A 16,099-nucleotide genomic window follows, 5' to 3' on the forward strand; every position below is an offset into this window, starting at 1 on the left:
CAGATGTTTTTAAGAAGTTGTATCTCAAATTCTTTTTGTCTTGATTTACTACGTGTTTACTTTCAATCAGAATGAAACTGTGATCCCTCTTTTTTTTTTTTTTTTTTCACACTTGGACATAACTTCAGGTTTCTGAAGGACGCCTTGTTGCTTCTATCATCTTCCCTGACCTTGCTATTTCACCATACCAAGTTTCTTCTGTTCTTAAGGTTTTCTTTTCTGACGGGTAGAATGCATTTTCTTTGTCTGTATCTTTAAAAGGGGCTCAATCTACTTGCTAAGATTTACCTTTTGTTTTTAATGAACTGCCTAATTTTCCTGTGATACCATTGCTTGAAGTCAACACAACATCTAATTTTTTTTTTTTTTTTTTGTCTTTATTGAGACTGTTTTTGTCCAGTTAGGATGCCATGCCTTGCAATTAGAGGTGGCTGGTGGTAGCAGTGTCACAGACCTGAGGCAAACCCCTGGTGAATGACGTGCGAGTTCATCCCAAACTGGTCAATCAGGGCAGTTCTCTTAGTTCTCTTGATTCTGATTTCTAGTGAATTAAAGGATATTGTAGAGATGTTTGGAAAAAAAATTAAAAAAAAAAAATAATAAAAAAATGCTGCTTGTGTCCCAAGGGAAAATGAAGTCTATAGCTTGCTTATAAAGGAGGCTAAGAACGCGTGGAATTCAGTAGATCACAGGTCTGTGACCAAAGCCAGCTCTGATGTGGTGCATCTATATTTCCTGTGGTCAGACTGCTGTGTGAGAGCTGCGATGAGGCTTATTACCATTCTCCCTCCTGCAGGAAACTATATTTGAGTTTGTGTTCTACCCTCATTCATTGCCATTGATTATTCCATGTGTCTGGCCCCAGTCACAGCCTCTTTCTCTTTTCTAGTGCACAGGTCAGAGGGGTCTGCCCCTTGCTGGGGGATGGCCCTGCTGCCCACAGCCGCCTCACAGAGCTGTGAGCTGTCACTCTCCTCCTGTCTCCACGCTAAGGAAACACCAACCAGTTGGATGTGCAGCAGGAGGAGGCACAGCAGGCTCTAGTGTGAGCCCAGCACCTCTCTGGTTGGCACACAGTTGGCTTTTACCACTGTGAAGTGCAGGTGCGCCAGGGAAGCTGGCAGGTTCTTAATTCCTCTACTTTATTCTAGCTCCCTGTCAGACTTTGCTCAGGGGCTAACATTTGTGAGGATGAGCAGGATGCCTACCTGCTGGCCTGTGCTGTGGGAGCACGTCCTCAGCTGTACGTGTAGGTCAGTGAATGAGGAGCACGCACTCTCAGAAATAGCCGCTTCTAAGCCAAGAGCTGACTTACAGCCCATATAATGAAGGAAACCAAATTAGAGCTACATGTGCAGTACTTATTTGGACAATTTCACTTAACCTTGCCATCTTTTAAGTCCACTTATACTTTGATTTAGAGATTTCTGAATACTTTTATAGTTCTGTTTATTGAGAAGCCCACAACAAGTCTGAATTGGGCTGTTTTCTGTTTCTGCAGTTGTGTTCTGATAGCAATAGACTTTTCTACGTAAGTCTTTAAATAATAAGCATCTTTATGTGCAACCTTTTAAATATTTTTGATCTTTGTAGCACTTCATTTGCAGTATATCACCTTCACAAGAAACTCAAATCAATTTATAGTCCTGAAAAAGCAGTGATCTTGGTTTCTTTTTTTTTCTTTTTTAAAGAAAATGACAGTATATCAAATTAAAGATCTCAAGGGGAGAATGAAATGCTGGGTTGTTTATTAATGTCAGCAGCCCTTAAAAATTGCCAGCAGTAATGTACTTCTAAGGAAATATACTTAGAGGAAAAATTAGACTGTATTCTAGCCAGTTATGGAACAGTGTTAGTGTTATGGAACAGGTAATTGAATTTCTCGCCTTCTTGTCAATTGAGTAATATCATGTAACCCTTTTAAAAGTTCATGTAATCAACACTTGATGCTGATCTGTGTTCCACGGACTGGGTGGTTTTTCTTTGAGAAAAGGTCTTACTGACATTTCTTCTGTTCTGCTCTTGGGAAGTCTGCAGGGAAAGGTTGTGCTGAGGAATTGCATCCCACAGGTTATACGCAGCTTAAGAATCAAATGCAGTGACAAGATGATGCAAGTTTGTACTCTATTTCCGTGTGACGCTTTATGAGGAAAGTAACAAAGAAATTTGTATTTAGAAAGAAATGGAGTCACTTACCACCACCCTAATGGAAATGAACAAAGTTCATTGTGGCTTTTTGCTGCGATTACTTGTCTGATCCTGTCTTTGAAATGTGGCATTATGGTCGTGGGAGCAAAATCAGTTATCAAAGGCAGCCGTTGCCATGACTGCTAAGGCACCATTAACTCTTTCAGTGCGTGGAAATGAACGGAAGGAGTGACTGACTGCAGCTCCCTAATGTGGTGCCACTGTGTTTCTACATGCAGGGATGGCAAATAATTGCTATTCTTCTACCCCCTAATTTTCAGGCGTAGCAAAATGCAGCGTGTTCTTCAAAGCTGGAAACTTTCCAGGCTCTTTCAGTCAGCATCTCAGATTTGGTTTCATGTCTCCACAGACACAAACGGGAATATCCTGATGTAAATGGAGCACAGTCTTGCTAAGATGGCAGCAACACGTAAACAATTCCCTCCTGTCTCTCTGCTGTCAGATTTTCTTTTTCTTCCAGATGTGACTTTTAAAATTGCCTGGGCATTATTGTGCAACTGTTAAACCACTTTATTGGCAGTGAAGAAGGTCATAAAATCTGCTATTGCAATGAGAAAGAAACACATTCACTATGCTTAATACGCTGCTGGAAAATATGCATTTAAATAATTTTCCAAAGCCATTCCTGTTCAAATTAATAAAGCCTTTTCCTGCTTTTTTCTGTTTCTTTGAGCAGTGGCTGACAGAGCTGTAATGCAACAGTGTTGGAGGGGAAAGAGATAGGAGGGAATGTTAAGGCTTTCCAGATAATAGCCGTGGGCTGGACAAGCAACAGGACAATTTCCTTTATGTGAATACCCTTGTAGAAACTAAAACACTGAACTTATCCGAACCCGTGGAAATAAAATCAGGACAGATGTGAAGCATGGGAGCTCACCAAACCACTGAGGTCACTGACTGTAAGACAGATCTGGGCAATGCTGTTCGAGGAGACATTTGACAAAGAGCCCATACCAGCTATGTGCTGACTTCCCTCCTTGCCCATAGCTTCCCACATCACCCAGCTGCTGTTGTCCCCTGCTGCAGCCCCCAGCTCAGCTCGAGCAGCAGGGACTTGCTGCAGCAGTTGTCTGGAGCTGCTATTATACGTGTGATTGTGGCTCACCATTTCCCAATTAATTAGTGATAACCTGAGCATCCACGCTGAGCCAGTGCTCAGGCTTGCGCAGATTTTCTTACCCTATATTCTGCTACAAACCCATCAGAGCCAAACTAATGGTTACTGAACTCCTAATGACTAGATTCTAGATTCTTGCGTTGTCCAGACAGAAGCTGGTAAGACAGGAAAGAAGCAAGCGACTGTGCGGCTCGGAGCGAGATGCCAGCCGGGCTGCGGGGGGGTTCGGAAGGGGCTGCCTCGGCGGGGGAGCGCACAGCTCTGCTCCGTCGGTTCTGCTGCCCTCGCGGTGCTTTGCTACCACCTGGCGGCCCCAGCTGACTTTGCAAGAATGAAAGTCGAGGCGCTTTCTGTGAGGAAAAGCTCTGCTGTGTTCCATTAGTTCCGCCGGTAGTTTTAAAAGCAGCTCTTCAGATCAAAGTTTTCCCGTGCCCTCCCAGCATAAGTCTCTGCTGAGCAGGTGTTAAATGACTTATCCTTGCAGCAACAGCCATCACTGCAGTACATGCAAAAGAACTATATCTTATTTCTCTGTAGCAGGACTTCTCTTTTTAGATTTCCTTCCTGAAGGCAGAAATGATAATAAGCTATCTGGAACAAAATGGTGTCATCAGGTCTAAAATGGGCTGTGATGTGGTCATGCTGGGATGCTTCACGCATCCTTCCTGATATTTCCCCTCTATATAAGCATTCCTGTTGATTTCCCCCCAGCCCTCCTGGCTGCAGAATCAGGCTTGCTGTTCACGATGCAGTCAGTAGCCTGCTTCGGTTGTAGCTGAACCATGGGGCTGCCCAGCATGCACCTCAGATGGCCCTGACTGCATGATCTACATATTTCTTCTTTCTGTTTCTTTCCACCGTTCTGGAGTCTACTTTTCCCCTGCTTTTTCAGCTCCAGTCACCTCCCCCTTCAACATCTCATCCTTAACAACCTTTTTCCTCTATGGCATCATGCATTGGTATCTGTCACATGGAACAAATTTTTATTTCATGTCCGGGGCCTGCAGCTCTGACAGCATTTTATCTCTGTTCGTTTCAGCTGTGTTAACCATGTAAGGAACTCTTACTGGCAGATTCATTTATTTAAAAAAAAAAATAAATAAATAAAAAATCTGAGGCAAAATTACTGACAGTGAAGTGGTTTGGGACTCAGCATCTGAGCTCTACGTACATTGTGCTGGTGAAATGCTGGTGGCTTAAGTGGGGGCTTTGCCTTGGGACCATCAATGTGACTGTGAAGGAAACGAGTTAACCCATGTCTGCTCATGGGTATGGATATGAAGGAGAAGTACAGAAACTGGCAGTTGTCACCTGGGGTCCTTTCCAGCTTTTCAGTGGATGAATGAAGTTAGGAAGAGATGAGAGCCAGCAACGTGTTCATACAGAGATTTCTTTGCAGCAGATTTGGCATAAAGAACAGAGTTACTTGTTGGCACTCTGAAGACACTGAAACACATTCTGTTTGGTCTGTAGAAGTTTTTTGGTTTTTATTTATTTTTTTTAGTAGGATGCTTAAAGTGTTTCCTGAATCCACAGGCAGAGAACCTCTTCTGAGGGGATCACCTGCACCATCAGATCACATTGCTCAGCTTCTTCCCTCCCGCACAGTATCAGCTGGCTGGGGGGCTCCGGCACTTTCTGTAAGGCAAATTCATTCATTCTCTCAGACTGATGAGCCTGCACTCTTACTTCGGCCTCTCCCCCACAGGCCTCCTCTCATCCTGCCTGCTGCAACCAGAGACCTGGGGCTCAGACCAGGACCACAAAAGGTGCTGCCTTACGTTCTCACTTAAGACAGACAACGCGTTTAAGCTACAGACTTAAATATACTCCTTCTGTATGAGGAAGACAAGAGGGTGTTTTAATTACTGGTTGCTCCTCACCAAGGAATTAAGAGCTCATTGCTGGTGCCAGAGGACATGGAGCTGTGTTGCCAATGACACAGCTGTTTTGTTTGAGGAGCAGCTGGTCAGCCTGTGCTTCCCAAGCTGCTTCCCCACAAGCAGCAGGAGCACTGTCCCTGTTCACTAGTGCTCTAAGCAGTGGCAGCAATGCAGCCACCCCATATGGGCTGCCTGATCCTACAATACAGCTGCCTGCTCACATGAACTCTTTGCTGCCAATTTACGAAGCTATGTTGAAAGGTTTGCTTGCTCTTTTCCCTAAATACCAGCTCTTCCATTACAGTACAATAAGCAAGCCTTCCTATGTATTTGTCTGTGTTTTCTGCCTGCCCCACAATTCAGTGAATATCCAGTGCACTAAAAGTGAAAATGTTACCAGTGTGTCTGGCAGGACAGCAATGGGGCAGCAGAAATCCTGGAAGATTTTCCTTGTTTTCCAGACAAGGAAAGACAGGGTCAAGGCAGCCACAGCAAAGCCAGCAAAGGACATAAGGACACTGATGGGCCACGTGGATCTGCTGCCTAAAGACAAGAGAAGCAACAAAATTCTTAGCCTGTGAGAACATGAGTTACTCAGTGCAGACTCAGCCCTCTGGCTGCCCTTCCAATCTGCTCTGGTGAGATTTTTTTTGTCACCACACTCTACAGAGGGATACCTATGCCTCTGCAGGGGGCTGCACTCCAGATTTTCCTTGGAGCACACGAGTGGCACATTTACAAACAAGACAGGTAATCTTAGATCACAGAATCGTACAGTTGTTTGAGTTGAAAGAGACCTTAAATGTCATCTAGTCCTACTCCTCTGCAATGAATAGGGACATCTGCAGCTTGTCAGATTGTTCAGAGCCTAGTCCAGCCTGACCTTGAGATGCTGGCTGCAAACCAAAGAAGTGCTGCTGGGATATCCATATCCTAGTGGGCATGATTATAGGACTGGAAGATGCAGGAAGGCTGGCTGTTACCTTGTGCCCTCACGCACTGTGGTTGGCTGAAGCTGCTGCTCCTGTTGATTGTCTCAACATATGTCTGGGCTTTTACACAGTATTCAGCTGCTGCCTCCATGGTGGCCAGATGAATGGTGGAGCTGATCTCCTTCACCATCTTCTGTTGCATCTGCCATAGGCCCAGGAAAGAGAACACCAGAATGTTGGGCAAGGACCTAAATGAGAGCAGGGGTTCTAATGTGCTAGCCCAGACTTTGCTGGGGGAAAAGAGAAAAATAACAGGAGCAGGTGGTGTCAGAGAGGACTGTGTGAATAGGAAGAGACAATAAAAAGGAGCACAGGGGAGTGCAGATCATATGTGCCAGGAAAGGTAGGAGGGGAGCGCAAGGAAAGAGCCATGAGCTTATTGATGGTGTTCAGCCACAGCACTAGCCCATGACCTACTCTCTCTGATGTGGGGTCTGAGTTATTCTGGGGATGCCAATATGGATGCTAATATCCTGCCTGTTCTAGTATGATAGGGGTGAAAGAGTTGTGCTGTGACTCTGGAGTACAGAGAGGAACTGGGCTAGTAAGGAGCAAATAAACTTGGAGTGTGCAACTGTAACGCACTTCTGCAACTTCAAACAGCAGATGAACCAATATCTCTCTCTAGTTTACTGACCAGTAAACCTGGTGTATGTGACAGTTCAGTTGGTAAAAACTATTATGAAGTTTGGAATTAATGCTTAGGTCATTAAGATCTTATATATCGAACAGTTAGCATTTCATTTGTGAAAGGAAATCAGACACAAGCCTGTAGGACTAGGTTCATCTCATTTAGTTGGATTTCCAAAAAGGAAGGAAATCAATTTCAAAAGCCCATTAAGCCAACTGTTCCATTAAGCTGGAGCAGTAAAGCACCAGCCTGCAGCACAGAGGAGTATGGCACACACTGACTCCAGACAGGTGCTTCAGCCTTGCAGCAGCAGCTTGAACTTGAAAAACGGTGCCTGGGAAGCGTTTTTATGCTTTTGCTCTAAGACACGTGGGCTCTGTCTTCATGCCAAAATCCAAGGGTAAACTCACCCTGCTCTCCTGGCCCTTCTCCCAGTAGAGAACACAGAACTGAAAGGCAGGTCCCATGTCTTCTATCTCCACTAGTAGATGATACCCATCTGCTATGGCCTTCATCAGAGGTGGTGTCAGAAGAGCTGCCAAAGGAGGGAGAACACTGTTACCACATCAGAAGTAAATCTTCAAAAAAGTCTGCCTGGGCCTAGGAAAACAAGAGGCTCCTGCCATGGCTGTCCTCAAGCTGCCATCATGAGCACACTAACAATTATCTGGAATAATAGCTGGTTTCTTCGATGGAGGAGAAACCTCTCTGCCCTGCTTCCCAGCTTGTCTAGATTTTGCAGCAGATTTTGAGCAGGAGGAGCTCTGTGACTGGCATTCTGAATGGGAATTTGGCAATAGCTGACTAGCACGGACTTGAAAGGTTTTGAATTTTCTCCAGTGGATGAAGCATCTGGCCTGAGGGTCCCATGTGATCAGCAGCAGAACCAGCTGGGCAACCAGAAGTTGAGACACCACACCAGGTCAGTTCTGCTTTTGGGCATTAGCTTAGTGCTAGTGCACAGAACAGGAGCTGTGAAACCACTGCTCCTTCATGTGAATTTTGGTAGTTATTCAAAGGTGGAAGAGAAAGCAAATAAAGCCCTAGGATTAATTCAGTCTGTTCACATGAATCTTCATTATGATCCAGTATCTGCATGCTTTTAGAAGGACTTGGGTGTGCTGATGTCCTGCTGTGATGTGTTTTTGTAGCTAGTATGCAAGAAAATCTGTTGGTGATGTGCTTAATGCTTACTTTCATATTCAAAGCTTGGTTTGGTCTGGGACTCTGCTGTGAGGAACAGTCAGAATCAGTCAAGCATGGTTGAAACTATGCACTGTACATTCATGAATTTGGAATCAAGGGAATACAAAGATCATATTTGTACTACTTACCTATGCCATTCCTTACCAGTCTATTGTACTGAAATTGGTTTCAGCCCTCTTGCTTTCAAGAAAGGAAGTAGAGCATACAGAACATACAGAAGAGATGTTCTTAATAGAATTTGCTCTTGCACAAAGTGAATTGCTGTTGATACTGAACAATATGAAAATATGAAATCAAAATATGTTTATGATGAATGTGCCACAAAAGTGAGGCTTAGAAAACTACTTCGTACTTTTAAATTGAAAGCTGACAGTATGCTTAACATGATGATGCCTCAAGAAAAAAAAACCTGACACCATTCAGAGGTTAAAAATAATATAGGGTATTAACAGATAAATATTGTATGACACAAATACTAACCAAACACAATTGTTTAACATTTATCTCTTGCGCTGGGGGACTGGATACCAACTAACTATCAGAACTGTGACAAATGAAGAACTAAAATCAACTACACTGTTAGTTCCACAGCTTAGCAAGAGGATTGCCCAGGGGTCTCTAAGACACAGGACCAAGCTGTCAAGTACTTCACAGTACTGGGAAGCCTCTGTGATGCCTTATCCCTGGTCACTCTGGAGATCTTGCAAATAGATCTTGATACAGGCTATCTTTATTCTTTACTGTGAATGTGAAAGGGCAAGTGGGTTCTCTCAATGGAAACACTTAAATGTGAATGCAAAGTGTACTTGCTATGTGAGGTGACCTCTGGGTACTGAGGAGAGCTACCACCAACTGAACATGGCCAGATTGGTCACAGCAGTGTGGGATCTTTCCTTCCTGAGTTCAGAGATAGCTCTGACCACACAGATGGGCTCTAGCTGAAAACGAGTCTTAACAGGACCCACAGACTGTAACTGCCTGAGATCCCACCTGGCAACTAGGTGCCAAGGTCCTAAGCCTAAAGCCAAGTAGACTCTGGGTAGCCTGTTCTCAAAGAAAGAGGATCAAAATCATAGGAAAGGAAGTACCTAGTTGTGCTATGTCTTCCTCAGTGCTGGTTCTAGACTTGATATCAGACTACAGCAGAGGTAATAAAGATGCCAGCTGAAAGAAACAGGTTGTGGAACAAAGCTGGTGAGGAGCTGGAGGGAGGAGGGAGCTTGGATGCTGATAAACAGATGTGCAGCATACCAACTGCCTTTTGGTGACCAGAAAGGGAACTGCCCAAAGCCGCAGTTCAAATCTTAGGAGATGCTGCTGGCTCCAGCAGTTTGGGGAACGAAAAATTCTGGACTTTACAAGGTCCTCCATGGTCTGCCATGAATCCTTCAGCAATGAAATAGCTGGCAGGAGCTGATGAGGCAGAGCTGCTTACAGAAAGGCAAGATGCTCCAGTCAGGAGCAGACCAATGGGGTCTGAAATCCTGAATTGTTTGAAACAATTTACGTCTAATAATCTGCTGTGGACCTGATAATTTGGTGTGGAAGACTGTAAGGTCCTTGAATGATTGGGGTCTGTTGCGTTATGATCAAAGCTGTAGAAACCCTCAGAAGCCTGATTATCATCCTTCCCGAACACTTGTGAGATAATCCACTCTATCAGTCAGGGCGTGACAAAAGAACAGATTTTCCAATTATATTAGCTAGCTTTTAAATACGTTCGATGGGGAGTTTTGATTGAACTGAAGAAGGAAGCTGTATAACTACCAGTGCATGAACAGTTTGAATCTCAGGATAAATGCAATCTCTGGCACATTAGTATCTTATTTCATGATAACTAGGAAAGATCTGATGCCAATTGTAGCTGCTGTGTCAAAATCGTAATTTATCCCCTGATAAAAAGACTGCTCCGTTCTGAGATCTGCTTGGGAAAAGGGATAACAAGGAAAGTGAGAAAGTTGCTGTTCTTGTCCGTAAAGAGAGTTAAGCTAAGGAATATCCTTCCTCTGTCTCCGCTCGACAGCATGGTCTGCTCTCAATTCTGTGCTAACAGCTCCTGGAAAAGGGAAAGATTTGTCACCCAAAGCACCACCTAGAAATCACTGCTACACCAACAGACATGCTCAGTGTTTCATGTGGTATTTCTGAGGGGCTGCTTTTACTAAGTGCTCTCTGTGGGTGAGGGCTGCTCATTCATGAGGCAGTAACTTCCAGTGATCCACGAACATTTAAGGTCAGCTCTGGCTTCAGACAGACGGCTTTATCTGACAGCATGGTTGGAAACAATCGTGTCTTGAAGGGAGCTGGATTTCCAGAGCAGTGCAAAGCAGACAGAGACATGGGTGTTTTCTAGAGCATCTGCTTCTCTAGGATCAGGTTCTGGACCCTAAAAATGACTAGGCTAAATGGATTAGATAGAGCATTGACAACAACCCCACTTGATCAGTACTCAGCAGTAGGACTGGTCAGCCTGCTATGAGGAATGCCTGGAGTCGTCTTAGCTTTCTTTGAAGCCCTCGAAATTCAAGCCCTGGTAAATATTGCTCTGCCTATGGAGGGACTGATATCTAAGACCACGGTGTGGCTGTCTGATTGAAACATCCCAACTCAGCATGAGAAGAGTTGAGAAGTAGGATGTACTCTGTGCATTAAAGGGCTTCAATTCACATGTACAACACACAGATGTGCATGAGAGCTCACTCTTATTATCAGACATCAAGAAATGAATGTAACTGGTGCAGTTTAACGTGAATGTCAGGACTTACTTGTATTTCGAATGAAGAAACCTTTCAGGGTGCCCCACTCTGATCTTTGAGCACCATTATCTGCCCTTACGCGCAGGTTATAGGCCACGGTGGCTGAGATATCCTCTGTGATATTACATACAGTGACTGTGATGAGGGAACACTCACAGATGGGGATCCAGCTCTCATTAGCGTACTCTCGTTCATATTCCCTGGGGAAAAGAAAGCAAACAGGCAGCATTCTGATAGGAAGTACCCTTGTCACATCCCCTATGGGCTAAGGCTGCTTGCTAGTTCTTTCCAAGACCAGTTCTAGGATACAATGGGTTGGATTATTGGGAGTTTATGAAACCAGTATGAATGTATTTTAGATTTTATCTAGAGAAATTCTCCTGGAGTTAGCTTGTTCATCAGCCAAAAGCATCACGGGGAATAGCATCCCAGAGTTGATGCCACAGATGTTGCCCAGTCACTTGATTATCTCCAGTGAATCAGATTTCAAAGGCCAAACTATGACATAAGTCTCAGCTTGAGATCAATCAGAATCTCGTATGTTTTCTGAAGAAAAATAGATGTATGTAATATGTTTAAAGGAATAACACTGAAAAAAATTCAAGCCTTTTCTCCTTCCTTTTCTAAATAAACTTTTGCTAATCTTCCTAATTCTTTAGACAGAGGCAGTTTGCATACATGGGGTTAGTGCATGCCTTGGATTATGCAGCTATCTCTTTACAACCAGCAGTTGATAAGGCCTGGTCTGTAAGCAATCTCAGACCAAACCTGAGTATTCTTCCTACTCACTATTAACAGTGCTGGAGCATCAAACTTCTCCTATACTTGTGAGCTGAACAGTATTTAAGAAATCCAAGCGGTGTGGGATTGTAATTGGCGTTCAAAGAGCAAAGAAGGAAAAAAACATAACTAAAAACAGAAACCAGAAGTTACCCCTGAAACTCAACAGAGTATCTCACAGTTTCTCCCTGGAAGGTCACAGGGCTCCACATTAAGAAATGTTTCATGTTGGTAGAAAGAATAGAGATGTTCTGAGGCGCTGGCAGCGGCGCATCTTCACCTAAAAGTCCTAGCAAAAATGAAATAAAGAAAAGAAACGTATATGAACGTGCTAGAAAAAGAAAGTAAAAGAATTGTGTAAAACTGTGCTTTGCATCAGCAAAACTCTGCATTTTGACACTGTCATTTAAGTGTTTGTAGGTATTTTACAAAGAAGAATGACAACTAAAGAGCAGACAGAACACTTAGCTGCCTCTGCTCACAGAAAGGCAAAGCATGTCTTTTCGTTATTTCAGAGGTTTTAAATATATAAAGTAGTGAGAAAAGGCAAAGCTTTTAGAAAGCTATCCAATTTATTTTAATGAAGCCAAATAACAGATACTCTGTTATGCTCCACAGTCTGTTCCAATGAACAATTCCCATCGTGCTAAGAAATGTACAATTTATTTCCAAGCTTGGCTGGACTGGTCATTTGACAATTCTAGCTTTGGAACAGATTTTTTCATGTTTTGGGATTCTAATAATGTAAGTGCTTGTAGGCTGTAATCAAATTACCTCATTAATTTCTTGGATAAACTTATTTAAAGGACTAATGGAGTTAAAATGTTTCTCCTGAAGATCAGCAAAACCTGAGTTTGGGATGATGCCTACAACACAGTTTATAGATCTTATCCTTTTACTTATCCTTTTCATCTTAATGTAAAATCCTTAGTAGAGTTTGGACAGGAGCACAAGAGGAAGGCTTCCCCATGAGTACACCCTTCACAGCATGATAAGAATGGTCATATCTCTGCTCTGCTGTTTTCCAGTCCCAAGAAAATTGTTTCCCTTATAAATCTTTCTCTTTCTATTTTTTCTTTTAATTCTTATTTTTAAAATTTAATAATAAAACAGGTGCTTTTTTAAAGCTGTGATTATAAAGCTAACCAGTTAATGTCAGTTGTTCTACCCAAGATCAAAACCGAGTTGACAAGTCCATCAGCAACGTTTTTGTGGTGATTATTCTTTTAAAGCACTGCAAAAACACATTTCTTCCCCTTATAATATTCCCCATATTCGTAGCTTATGATGTGATACTTTGCAAGATGTTATTTGAATCTGTTGACATAATGCTTGGCCTTTCTTTAAACCGAATGACAGAGATCTCTGGGATGAGATGATTTTTTCCTTGGCATTCAGATAGTGAAAGACTTGCTGTCTGCTATATCAGCAGTTCTGTCACTTGTGTCTGGTTGGGGCTCTGTATTATTGTCAAGACGCTTTTCATCTACAACAACAACAAAAAAAACAGATTTTTTTTTTTTTAATGTCTTTATTGCCTTTCTCTTTGCAGCTCAGAGATTCATTTGGTCTCTTGTTCAATTCTCTGTGCTTCTTGACACTTAGGCTGTTTGCTACTGCTATTCCTTGTACTCTTGGTTCCCATGTGAATTTCTGTAGTTGCAGCATCGAGGTGCGAATTACATAACAGACTTTAATTACATGACCAGGCACCAGTTTTTCCATATGACTCACACACACAGTATGATGTTCCAGGTCTGAACAGAGGTGGTTTGCACTGGGGATATATAATCTATTGTGTTCAGAGATATGGAATTTCTTCTTACTATATTGTACAGAAAGAATTTTGAAAGGAGAGAATAGCTCTGAATTGGGATATTTACCTTTTGATGGCCCTTAAACTAACTCTTTTTTGTCTAATTGAGACCAATCTTGATTTCCTGACTGCACTTAGCTTACTACACTGTCTTTCTACTTTGTTGACAAAATCTGTGATTGTTCTTCTAGTGGCACAGTGAAACCTGCAAACAAATATGTTTAAAAGTGGGAGGAAAGCAATAAAAAAATTGCGAGTAGCAATAGCAAACACAAAAGCTTTATAGGAAAAGGCAGGCTACAGTCTTTCTAGCCAGGGTACTTTTGGACACACATCCCCAGTCATGCCATGGAAGACATTTCCATATTGCTCTGTAAATACCATTTTTGCCTACTACCCTATCAGTAGTATATTCTGTTCGTTGTATGAAGAACTGATTTCCATTTACAGTGGCGATGATTTTCTCCATTTTCTTCATTTTTAACATTTTTCTCCTTTTATGCTCAACTTAGGGAATCTATGGTTAAAAGAAAGCAGTTTCACTCTGGAGTCCAGTACATTTATCCATTTATCTTTCTTGATTTTCATTTTAAAATGCCTTAAATAATGCTGACAAATATCCTTTGCTCTGCAGTAGATTTTGACACTCTTCTTTCTTTTTTTCTTTTTTTCTTTTTTTTTATGAGAGAGCGTTCTTTGCTCAAAAAATACATTAGGACACTTGAGTCTTCATGTTTTACTCTGAGGCCAGTGGAACAGGAGACACAGTGTGAAGTTATTCTACCTTTCCCCCTCACTGCCTCTCACAATGTGCACATGGGTACCAGCCTGGGCATGGCTGGCTGACACTACAGACACAAAAAAAAGCAGTAAAAATTAAAATGGATTTTTTGAAGAATAATTGCTCAGCTTTGTCAGCTTTTAAAAATATATATGTTTGTCACAATCCTTCTTATTCCACAGAATAAAACTGCAGAGAACACATCACTTGGAGCTGAGGTAGTGTTTTTCCATGTTAAGAAACTAAGATTTATAAATAACGATTCAAAGTGTTCTGCTGGCCGAGCAAGCTGTAAAATTACTTCTTCTGGCAGAGAACTTGAATTCAAGAGCAAAGAAGGAAGTTTTCAAAGACAGCACTGAGCAAAATCTGAGCACACCTGCATCAGCTGTGCTTCCTTTCTGGAGGACTGACCATTGCAAGAGCACTGAAGTGTAATCAGGAGACCAGGCATATCTAGGTGATGAGCTTGGAGACAAGCATCTACTTGGAGAAGCAAATTTAAAAATGCACAACCATCTTCCAGGGCAAAGGAGATTCTCAGTGACCATAATTGAGCCAGTAATTAAAACTTTCTAACTCCCTGACCCTGCGTTCACACTACAGGCATTGTGTTATATATAGATACAGTAGATAATAGCAGTTAAAGAGGACTTGCAAGTACAGCTTCTCACAGAACAGCAAAAAGCAGAGGCAAGTACAGTATTAACATGTCAATTTCCTTCAGAGTGAAACTTCCCCTTGCATTACAGAATCACCTTGTAGAATGCAAAATATATGGATTGTCTTTTTCTTTTACTTCTTCTAGTAATTAACATTCAGGATCACGTGACTGCATGCTGCGTTGCTTTGCACAGACAGGTTTAACAGAAGGATGAAAGACTGTTAGTTCCTCACAACCCCTTGGTCATTTGGCTTCTGTTAACTGAAGCTTTTTCAGAGGTTTACCTGTGAGATCAGGTGCAATCAGAATGCAGAGGACGAAGCAGATGAGTTTTAGTGGCATTTTGCTCATGCCTGTTGCCTTTTCCCATATTCACACCCAGGTGTGCAGCACAGAATTTTCCCTTTCCGAATGGAGAGCCGTGCCTGCCCCAGACATGGTGAACTGGGGACTATTGCAGACACTGCTTCCCTGCCTGCCTGAGCCCATGCTGAAGACACACGTGCACGATTTGTGGGGTGTAGTCAAGGGAGGGGCAGGTAATTGGGTGCCAGCATTTCTTTACAGGTCCCTGCAACTACTCACCTAGACAGCACAGCACTGTTTCACTTTATGATTATATGCATTAAATCTCACGTGAGGAGGAGGAGATGGGATTAATTGGATATTTCTCTATAGTTTATACAGCTGTACAGGCTCAACCTGGGTAAATCCAGATGCTTTCAAGCACCTGGAAAGTTTCCCAGTGCTTCCCACAGTGAGGTACAGCTGTAGGCTTTGCACAACCTGTGGGCTGGCAGGAAGGAGGTTTGTTCTCTGCTTTATCTTCCAATGGTATCTGGAAGGCAGCTGCCTTGGGCTGTGCTGAGGACGGTGTTATTTGGTGCAGAAATCCCAAGGATTTCCCATCTTCCAGTGCCCACTGTGTTCCATTTCAGCCAGAGGTTTTATGTCCTCAAGGCTGATACGATGTAAAAATAAGGGGAATGCTACTCACATCTTGGTTATATCATAATCTGATGAGAAAATATTTCACAAAGGGTGTCATTACAAATGTAAATGGAAAATATTTCTGTGATTTGTCATTTAGATGACAAAAGGCTGTTCAGGACAAGATTGAAAATAAATCCTGTGTAGTGCTCATCTGTTCACAAAACGACCAAGTGGAGAAATTAGAAACTGAATCAAGGTAGTGGTTACCCACATACCAATCTGACCAAGAGAAATTAAAACTTTCATCACTTCACAGGCAGCTCCACTGCTGT

At 42.6% G+C, this 16,099-nt stretch overlaps 1 protein-coding gene across 1 annotated transcript; it reads right to left on the minus strand.

The window, feature by feature from the left end:
* Positions 1 to 4,837: 4,837 nt before the first annotated feature.
* IL20RB (interleukin 20 receptor subunit beta) lies at positions 4,838 to 15,185 on the minus strand (the record flags this gene model as incomplete). Its single annotated transcript, XM_079542682.1, has 7 exons — positions 4,838 to 4,963; positions 5,606 to 5,751; positions 6,192 to 6,342; positions 7,242 to 7,366; positions 10,803 to 10,993; positions 11,727 to 11,862; positions 15,119 to 15,185. The coding sequence occupies 7 exons, from the start codon at positions 15,183 to 15,185 to the stop codon at positions 4,838 to 4,840; spliced, it is 942 nt and encodes a 313-aa protein (XP_079398808.1).
* Between the last annotated feature and the right edge of the window lie 914 nt (positions 15,186 to 16,099).

The sequence above is a fragment of the Tetrao urogallus genome (genome assembly GCF_951394365.1).
Source record: "Tetrao urogallus genome assembly, chromosome: 15".
NCBI classification, from domain to species: domain Eukaryota; kingdom Metazoa; phylum Chordata; class Aves; order Galliformes; family Phasianidae; genus Tetrao; species Tetrao urogallus.